The sequence below is a fragment of the Athene cunicularia genome, assembly GCF_003259725.1.
Source record: "Athene cunicularia isolate RWA chromosome 23 unlocalized genomic scaffold, athCun1 chr23_part1, whole genome shotgun sequence".
Taxonomy (NCBI): Eukaryota; Metazoa; Chordata; class Aves; order Strigiformes; family Strigidae; genus Athene; species Athene cunicularia.
In genome coordinates, this window is record NW_020799130.1 from 2,673,559 (window position 1) to 2,681,881 (window position 8,323).

Consider the following 8,323-nt stretch of genomic DNA (forward strand, 5'->3'; position numbering starts at 1 on the left):
ACCCCCCCCCCCCCAATCCAAGATGCTGCTTCTTTTCAGCAGAAATATTGCTGCATTAGAGAACAGGTCACTTCCTCTATCAGTGAGAATTCAGTGTCCTATTTGATGCTGGTCCTTGTGCTATAAATAGGATTTTTCCCCTTTTATAGTTGCTGAATAATTGTGTGTATGAAATACGAACAGTTTTCAAAAGAGTGCCTGATAAGCAGCTTGCTGGAATGAAATGGTTGAACAGAAGGAATTTACAGCACCTGCAGAGCATCATGTGCTGTGGAAAACATTCAAGGTCAACGTGACAGAGACAGGTCACAGAACAGATCCAACTACAGAGGATGTAGGCTTGGGCTAACCAGCCTCCCCACAGCAGCCTTTCCCACAGCACCCCAACAATTCATTTCACACTCCACACTTAGGCAAGGATCAAACGGAAGAAGCCCAGCTCAGAGGAGTCAAGACTTCTCCATCCCACGTACTAGAAAGCCAGGAGGAGCAGGCAGAACAGGTTTGTAAGACAACAGCAGGCAGGTAGTAGAGGACACAATCCCAAACAACGAGGAAGAGCAGAGTTTAACATCCATCATCAAAGGAAATTAGGGAAGAACACCACAAACGCCAGAGAGGCACAAGCTTGCCTTCAAAAGAGAGGGAATGCTAATGGGAGGTACAGAGAGGTAATAAAACCACCAGAGCACAGGGAGACTGAATGGCGGAAGAGGGAGAGCGCCCAATTATGCTGGAGAAACCAGTCATTTCTGGAGGAAACTGTGCATGCAGCCTGACCCTTTGTGGTGCCTGTCCACAGTGCCAAAACCAAAGCCCAGAACACAAGCGGGGCTGCAAGGGTGGTACAACCCCTCCCTCAGCACATCTTGAACAGCCTCCCTCTGAGATACCTCAGAGCACCAGGCAGGGTCCTGTGGAGGCAGGACAGAGGCCAGGAAATGCTCCTTGTTCCCTGTGTTAGATTCTGCCCTGTGTATTTATAGAGAAAAGGTATGAAAGGCAGAAAGCAAATGAGCAGAAACAGAAGGCACAATATGTGGCTTCCAGTTGCTGCAGGAGGAGAGGAAATAACATCAGCTCCTCTACACACTGGGGATGCAAAGAGAGGAGGGAGATGGCTAGGAATGACATCACTTAAAAACACCTGAAAGGAGCTCTGGCCAGAAAGGGTCAGGATACACAGGGGCTCAATGCTTTCAGCAGCACACATGAAGAAATGAGAGAGAAAACCAGCCAAAGACACCATTGCTATGGTGATACAAACCACCAGAACACACTCAGCAAGGAAGAGAGATAAAAGGAATTACAAGCCACATTTTCAGCCGCACAGAACAACATCCCTGAGATAGGATCAGGCCCGAGGATCCACCCAGCTCAATTGTTAGTTGGCTGTGCTGTCATCTGCCTCTCATCTTCCACGCTGTCTGCAGGTCAAAGAGGACACAGCAACAGATACAAAATGTAAAGGGGTTATTTTATTATTGATTCAGAGGTTAGACAAGGCACCATTTAATCTAAAAAGAAATGCAAAAAAACCCCAATTAAGGGTTATTTTTGCAGTCAATTAAGAAAGTCTCTTTTGCATTTCTTCAGCATTTTGTGTAAATTCCAGCTTGGTCAAGATCACAGAAAAGCCACCCCCATTGCCAAGTAAGGCAGGCTTGGACTAGCGCCGCGGCCCCTCTGTTCAGCAGCAGAGAAACGTTGAGGAGTCTCTATGCTGGGGTTTAGGAATGCAGCAGAACAAGAAAAACAAAACTTCCAGGAAAAGACCATGGCATCTTTTTTTTTTTTAACTTTCCATTTCAGAAATGATGAATCATTTGTTCATTTTGGTCCTCGCTGACAGGAAGGAACTTTAGAAAACTAATCACAGCAAACCTGGCAGTGCCCTCAGAGTACTATGAGCCCACGAGACAAGCCCTGAAAGTCCTGGAGAAGTCTGGAACAGCACCTAGTCCTACCCTAACAGGTCAAGGACCTGCCTCTGATTGCTGGCAGAGGTGTTTCACTCTGTACAATTGTTTTTGCCTCCCCAAACAGTGATTTCTAAGGAGAAGACCATCTCCTCTTCACAATGATTCTGCTGAATAAGAAATCCAAACAAAACCCAAACAAATCAGCCCCCAAGCTCCTTGTCTACCACCTCCTTTTACCCCCTCCCATCAATCATAACCCCCTCCCTGCCTCCCTTGCCCCCAGGTGAGGGCTGCAATGGGTGATGTAGCAGAGTATGCAGCATTTGGTGGTGTTTCATCTGGTTCACGTAGTCACTCAGCTGGAATAAATGGGAACAAAGAGAAAAAAAATAGATTTAGGGAAAAAAATCAAAATTAATCATGGTTTATGGCAGAAAAAGACTGGTGAGCTAGATGCAAAGTAAACACAAGCGGGTAGAGTAAAAGAAAATTGTTCCTGCCATGGAGTACAACTTGACCAAATCCAGAAACACCAACTGGCCACTACAGCAGTGCACAGGGGGCTGCAGCTCTCTGACTCTCTCAAGATAAAAGCTCCTTCCACTCAGAATTTCTTTACAGTCACCGAGATGCCAGAGCAGCTCTAACACATGCACTTTCCTCTCCATTTCCCTGGAGCACAGCAGTCCTATGCTAAACATTATCCCGACCTCCCAGCACGTTAACACCACGCGCCGGGGCTGCCCCTTCACAGGAAAAGCAGAGACAATTGACAAGGCACCGGCCATCTGGGGGACCTCAGGGGACTGCAGGCTGCTGACGAAACCAGCACCGTTTACTTTCAAACCCTCTCTCCCCGCAGTCACGTGCTTTCAAGTACAACAAGTCAACTGCTTTCAGTTCCTGGTGTTATTTTCAGTTTGCTGGAAGGGAAGAGGTTGTTTCCCTGGAAAGGAGGTACAAGGACAGAAAGCGGTTTCCCGACAAAAGAGAAATTATCAAGAAAAAAAGCAAAGGATTCCTGAGGATTAGGCATCTGCTCTGGACGCCCAGCCCACAGCAGCTCAGCGCACAGGAGGGAGAGAGGCCATCTCCTTCAAACAGGAGGGTACTCAATAACACTAAATCAGTAAACATACATGAAAGGCCAAAGGACAAAGTTTCATCTGGGCCAATCTGCATTTACAGAGGGGTCCTCTAGGAAGGGCTGGAATCCTGCAGGGGTAAAGGTCATCACCAGCCTCTCAGGGTCACCGTATAGCAGTGTAACAGCCCCGAGAAGCCGGGGCATTAACCACACCACACATGGTGTCCTCAAATGGGCAGCCCCACAGCTGTTTGATTTGCTCAAGAAACAAGCACATTTCCATGATCTCATAACGAAAGTCATTGGCTCAAGGGCACACGAAGCCAGTGGTTAATAATGCTGTCTCTCAGGCCTTAAAAAATTATTTGTTTTGGAGTAAGGCTTTATTTAGACTTTGGGATCAGGAGAAGCTCAACACATCTTCATCTCCTTGGCCAAAGCCAAGGCAAGAGTGAAGAGATAAAAGCCAAGTCCTTTTTTTGTTCTCAGGAGATCCCAGCTTGCCACACAGTGACTGTCAGACTCTGAGCAGAGGCTACATATTGTTAAAAGCAAACAAAAAAAAAAGCAAAAAGTATCTCACTAATATTTTCTATATTGGGGTTTGCAAATGAGGAGAGCCTGAAAACCCCTCAGCTCTCACACACCCTCTTTCTGCCCCACAAGCCCCATCAGGAGGAAGACAGTCTGTGCTCTCAGGTAACCTGCCATCCCACAGAGAATAAAACACACAGAACAGGAACAAGTTCTGACCCAGCCCCAGGCAGCGGGCAGCTGCACTCACAGGCACAGCCAAGCCGAAACACGGGGGTTGGCGTGTGTTATCTCCTGCAGCCCACAAAGAGCACCTATCCAGTGCTCTGGGAAGGTCCTTCCCCCCACTGCTCAGTCCTGATCTCCGACCTTCCACTAGTTCCCTGTGGAGCAGCCAGGAGGAGCTGAAAGTACAGCTCTTTCCAGGGAGCTACAGTTCTGGAACGAAACAAAAGGTTTTTGACCCAAAGTGGTGCAAAACCCATTTCTGGCAGCGGGCGGCTGGTGCTCGGGCTCGCTGCGACCCCTAGGGGCCAAATCTCCAGCATCCACAGACAGACGGACGTTCACATATACCGAGATAGAGACCGTTAACAGCTTCTTTAATAGTGAATTAGCACAGCCCTGCCTCGGGCTGCAGTGTCTGGTCCTTTCCTCTTTTACCCTGCTTAGCTCTTCACCCTCCCTGGCCCCAGAGAGACAGAGATGGAGAGACAGAGAGAGAGAAAAGGGAGAGCTCCGTCCTGGGACAGAGCCCTAAATGAACATAACCAGGTCTTTACATGTTGCTCTTGAGAAGGCTGCCAGGATGCTAGCAAACACCACGTCGGGAGACTGGGAGGCGTCCACCGCCGCGTGGATCCCTCGCTTGCTGTAGTAGGAGACCAGGGGAGAGGTCTGCGTGTGATAGGCCTTCAGGCGGGTTTTCAAGGCTGTTTCGTTATCATCCGAACGGCGGATCAGGGGCTCTCCAGTGACCTGGGAGAAGCAAGGGGACAGTCTCCAGCTAGCTGCAGCCTGGCACGCTCCCCCCTTCTCTCTGCAGCTACGACAACCCCTGCTCCCCTCCTCCACGACAGGCTACAACGCGGAGCTGCAGAGGCGATCCCCATGTCCGCAGGGCAGCGCGGGGCGAACCCAGGGCAGCCGAACCAAATCCCAGAGCAGTCACTGAAGAGAGAAGGATTCAGCATCGTGGTCTTTTCCCCCACACACCACTCTGCTTGCTATAAGGAGCCTCAAGAGCAGACACCAGCTACAGTTGCTCCCCAAGAGGGAAACCAGTCACAACCCACCGCAACTTGGACAGAGTCCAACAAGTTCTGAGGCTGGCAGAGCCCGGGCTGGCTCTGCAGAACGGCCATACCCTTCACTCATCCCTCCAGGCCTCGCTCCCCGCAGTGCCGTCGGCTCAGGCTGCCCAGGCAGTTCCCCACGCTCCCCAGAAAGCCAGGACAGGAGGTACGAGAGAAGGAAAGAAATTAGTTTTTCCAGGAATGCTGAAAAGCATTAGCTAAACCCAAAGCAACGCAAGCTGTGGCCTTGGGAGCTCACATACATCGTCCTTCATGTGCTCTTTTGGGGGTCTGAACTCCTCGTGGTAAGAGCGGCCACTCGCGGGATGAATCAGCCTAAGACAGAAAGCAAGTGTCAGCAAAGGAGCCCAGTGCCAGGACAAGGTCTCCTGAAGCTGCCACTCACCAGCAGATATTACAGAAACATCTGCAATAGCAACCTCTCACTATTAAGAAAAATCTCTTCTAGTTATTTCTGTACCAAGGGCCTCTTCAGGCATTTGAAAAAAGCAGCTGCACTAGGAGATGGAGAAGGGATTTTTATTTTAGGGTTTACTGGGGAAGGGGGCTGGCTCCTGGGGAAGTGAGGGTGACGCAGCCCAAGAGCAAACAGCAGGGGACGGCTGTGGCTGAGCCTGGATGGGGTGCTCAGCAGTGCCCTGCATGAGGGAGTGGAAACAGCTCCAGAGAAGCAAGAGCAGAGACATTAACTCTCAGACAGCGGGCCTAAAGGCTGAGCTGGGTCACCAGGGGCACTGACTGGTGTCAGCAACAACTATTTATAGGGCAACGAAGGGGCTATGATCAAGGCTGGCCCAAGCACGGGAGAGCAGGCAAGGGATCAGGGCAGGAAGGCTCGAACAGAGCAGAAAACTAAGAGAGAGCAGCCCTGCCGCTAGCCTGGAGCACGGTGAGAACGAGCTGGGATCTGAAACTGGGATAAGGAAACCCCAGCCCATGCACCGGGTGTTTGGGAAGGAAGAATTACCGTCCGGTGATTCTCCGGATCAGCAAGGAGTCAGGGATGCTGAACTCGATGACGGAGTCCAGCTTCTCCCTCCTCTTCTCCAGGAGTTCATCCAGCTGCAACAAAAACCACCCAACTCAGAGGGGCACCGAGGGACGTGTGTCCAGGGAGGGAGGAGATGTCAGAGCAGTCCCCGAGCAGGAGCCCACGTACCATTTCAGCCTGTTTCACCGTGCGTGGGAAGCCGTCCAGGAGGAAGCCGTTCTTGCAGGGAGGAGAGTCGAGGTTGTTCTCGATCAGCTCCACCACCATCTCGTCGCTCACCTGCGGAGAGACGGACGCACGCTCAGGAGGGACACCCCGATTTTACACAGCTGCTGGACCCACGCCAGCGCCCGGGCTGCACCGGAGCCTTTTCACGGCCGTTGCTGGTCCCAGAGGCAGCAGCCACAGCGCAGGGTGCTGCTGTTAACTGGGTCAAAGCCATGTGTTCAGACCTGCCCTCCTCAGAGGAGCTCTCCCTGCCGTGGGTGTCAACACCAAGACGTGGCTAATGAGCCACTTCACACTAGGGACACCAAGGCCTGCACAAGGCCTTGGACCAGCGCCGTGACCTCACCGTTACAAAGGTTGCTATATTCCAAAGGAGACTGTCAGCTTGAAGACAAACTCCTCAGATTTATTTATTTATTTTTTTAAAACCAATTCGTGACACAATATCAACGTAATCTTTATTTCCTGTTACTTTGTACCTTCACCCAGGCATCCCCCTCAGTAGGCAGGCCTGGCCAGGAAGGGCAAAGCAGGTGAGTTGCTCATTGATTCACATAAACCTTGTGTGAAGGTAAATGCCCAACAGCTGCTGACAAGCTCTGGCCTCACTGGATATTTTTTTCCCATATGACAATCTTAGCATACTGCTGAGTGCCTTTTCTACACTGCAGCATTTAGAAAGTACCAACAGATGCTGCAGCCCCAACGATAGCTGTTTATTTGAGAGTAATCTCCTCAGCAGTGCGTTTTTCTCCAGCACACCCAGCTGGGAACCAGCAGGATTGGGGACCAGACTGTGACAACACACGTAAACAAGAGTCCTGGAGCAGGAAGCATAGAGGCATGGGGCAGATTGGGTAAAGCAGCAAGTCACTTCTGCACTTCCCTGATTACCTCCTTCAGAGAAAGGGGTCCTGCCTTGTAATCAAGCATAAAAACCCACCCAGAACTCTGTTGTGCTCGCAGTGGGGTTATCGCAGAGCCAGAGCACGCTGCTGGGATACACCTGCGGAGCAGCCCGGTGCCGGCTGCCACACGCACACGTGGCAGATCCCACCAGCCTTGCCAGATAACGTCCCTATCTTTCACAACCAGCTGGGATATCGCTGGCTCGGTGTTGCAATACAAGCTTTGAGCGAAAGCTGGAGATAAGCCACATCGCTCTTCCCACCTGGGGCCTGCAGACTCTCCGGGGGGGTGTTATGAGCCTGTGACAGGCAGCAGCGATGCTCGAGATCTGCCCCACAGCGCTTAACTTTGGGGCAAGTCACTACAATTTGCTGTCCCTCAAGTTTCCCCGAGATATTTCAGTCATTTTCGCAAGATCAGTAGACCTTCAGAAAATGAATGTGTCAGAGATCCTAACTCTTGTCTCTTGGGGATCCAAAGCATCTGTCTTGCACAGCAGTTACTCAACATCGACTGCAACTACTACAGCAACACCCCTACATCTATTTTCACCTCACAGATGGCATTTATCCAAGAGCTGGGACGCAGATGAACCCTCTGAACAAAGTCTTTTACCCCACAGGAGTGAGTCCAGGCATCATGTGAAGAGATACAGGAGTCACAAAGCACAGCTGTAACATTCTGCAGCTCCAAGAATAAACCTTTAACGCAAACAGCATTCCAGAACCACAAAATCAGGCAGCCTGCCTGCACCCCGGGAGCATAAAACCACCGTGGCAGAAAGACCCAACCCACGGACACAGGCTGCTGGTAAGCAAGGAGCAATTTTGAAGAGGAAGGATGATTTTTAGGGGATGTTTTTCCTGCAGGATAACAACCCCCCAGCCTCTGCTTTCACCCTGCAACCTGCCAATCCACTAATTGGATTTTATCACTGAGGCTTCTTATTATGAGGTGGATTTTCCCCGCTCGCATTCCGGGTCCTGCCAGACCATCTCCCGTCTCAGCACATCTCCCCGCTACCCACCAGCTTCCCGGAATCCATCGTCTCTTTGAGCCGCTTGCCCAGCTCAGACCCCGAGGCCACCATGGCCCGCAGCATGTCCCCAGTTGCCAGGTGGCAAACGCAGTAGGTCTCAGCCAGCTTCGGAGCCTGCGGGAGAGCACAACACGAGGTGAGCTCGCTGTGAGGGTTTCAGAGCCAGGAGCTCGGGAACCGAGGCCCAGCCGGGGTTTGGGCCCCACCGTCCCGGTGAGGCCTCGTCCCTACTCGTAGCAGCGGGATGATCTGCGACCGGCCAGCACGTGGCCAGGCCGGGCACACACAGCCCTGAGG

The 8,323-nt window shown here is 51.5% G+C and overlaps 2 protein-coding genes across 6 annotated transcripts in view; one reads left to right on the top strand and one right to left on the bottom strand.

Annotated features, from left to right (window-relative positions):
- Positions 1 to 1,452: 1,452 nt before the first annotated feature.
- Positions 1,453 to 8,139, bottom strand: AK2 (adenylate kinase 2). 3 transcript variants are annotated; one of them, XM_026863304.1, is made up of 6 exons: positions 8,015 to 8,139; positions 6,019 to 6,129; positions 5,827 to 5,921; positions 5,102 to 5,174; positions 4,326 to 4,521; positions 1,453 to 2,281 (listed from the first exon to the last, which is right to left on the bottom strand). In XM_026863304.1, exons 1-6 carry the CDS (start codon positions 8,087 to 8,089, stop codon positions 2,274 to 2,276), a joined length of 558 nt encoding a protein of 185 aa, XP_026719105.1. In that variant the 5' UTR covers positions 8,090 to 8,139; the 3' UTR covers positions 1,453 to 2,273. The 3 variants fall into 3 exon arrangements, with proteins under 3 accessions (XP_026719105.1, XP_026719104.1, XP_026719106.1); XM_026863305.1 differs by lacking the exon at positions 1,453 to 2,281 and adding an exon at positions 4,839 to 4,980 and having other exon boundaries at positions 4,386 to 4,521; positions 8,015 to 8,120; XM_026863303.1 differs by having other exon boundaries at positions 1,453 to 4,521; positions 8,015 to 8,137.
- The window catches only part of AZIN2 (antizyme inhibitor 2), a 7,011-nt gene continuing 6,733 nt past the window's right edge, over positions 8,046 to 8,323 (top strand). For 2 of the 3 annotated variants that reach the window (XM_026863297.1, XM_026863302.1), the window contains exon 1: positions 8,046 to 8,162. The gene's annotated coding sequence lies outside the window, so the exon portion shown is untranslated. The remainder of the gene's footprint in view (positions 8,163 to 8,323) is intronic. The other variant, XM_026863298.1, reaches the window with a different exon arrangement.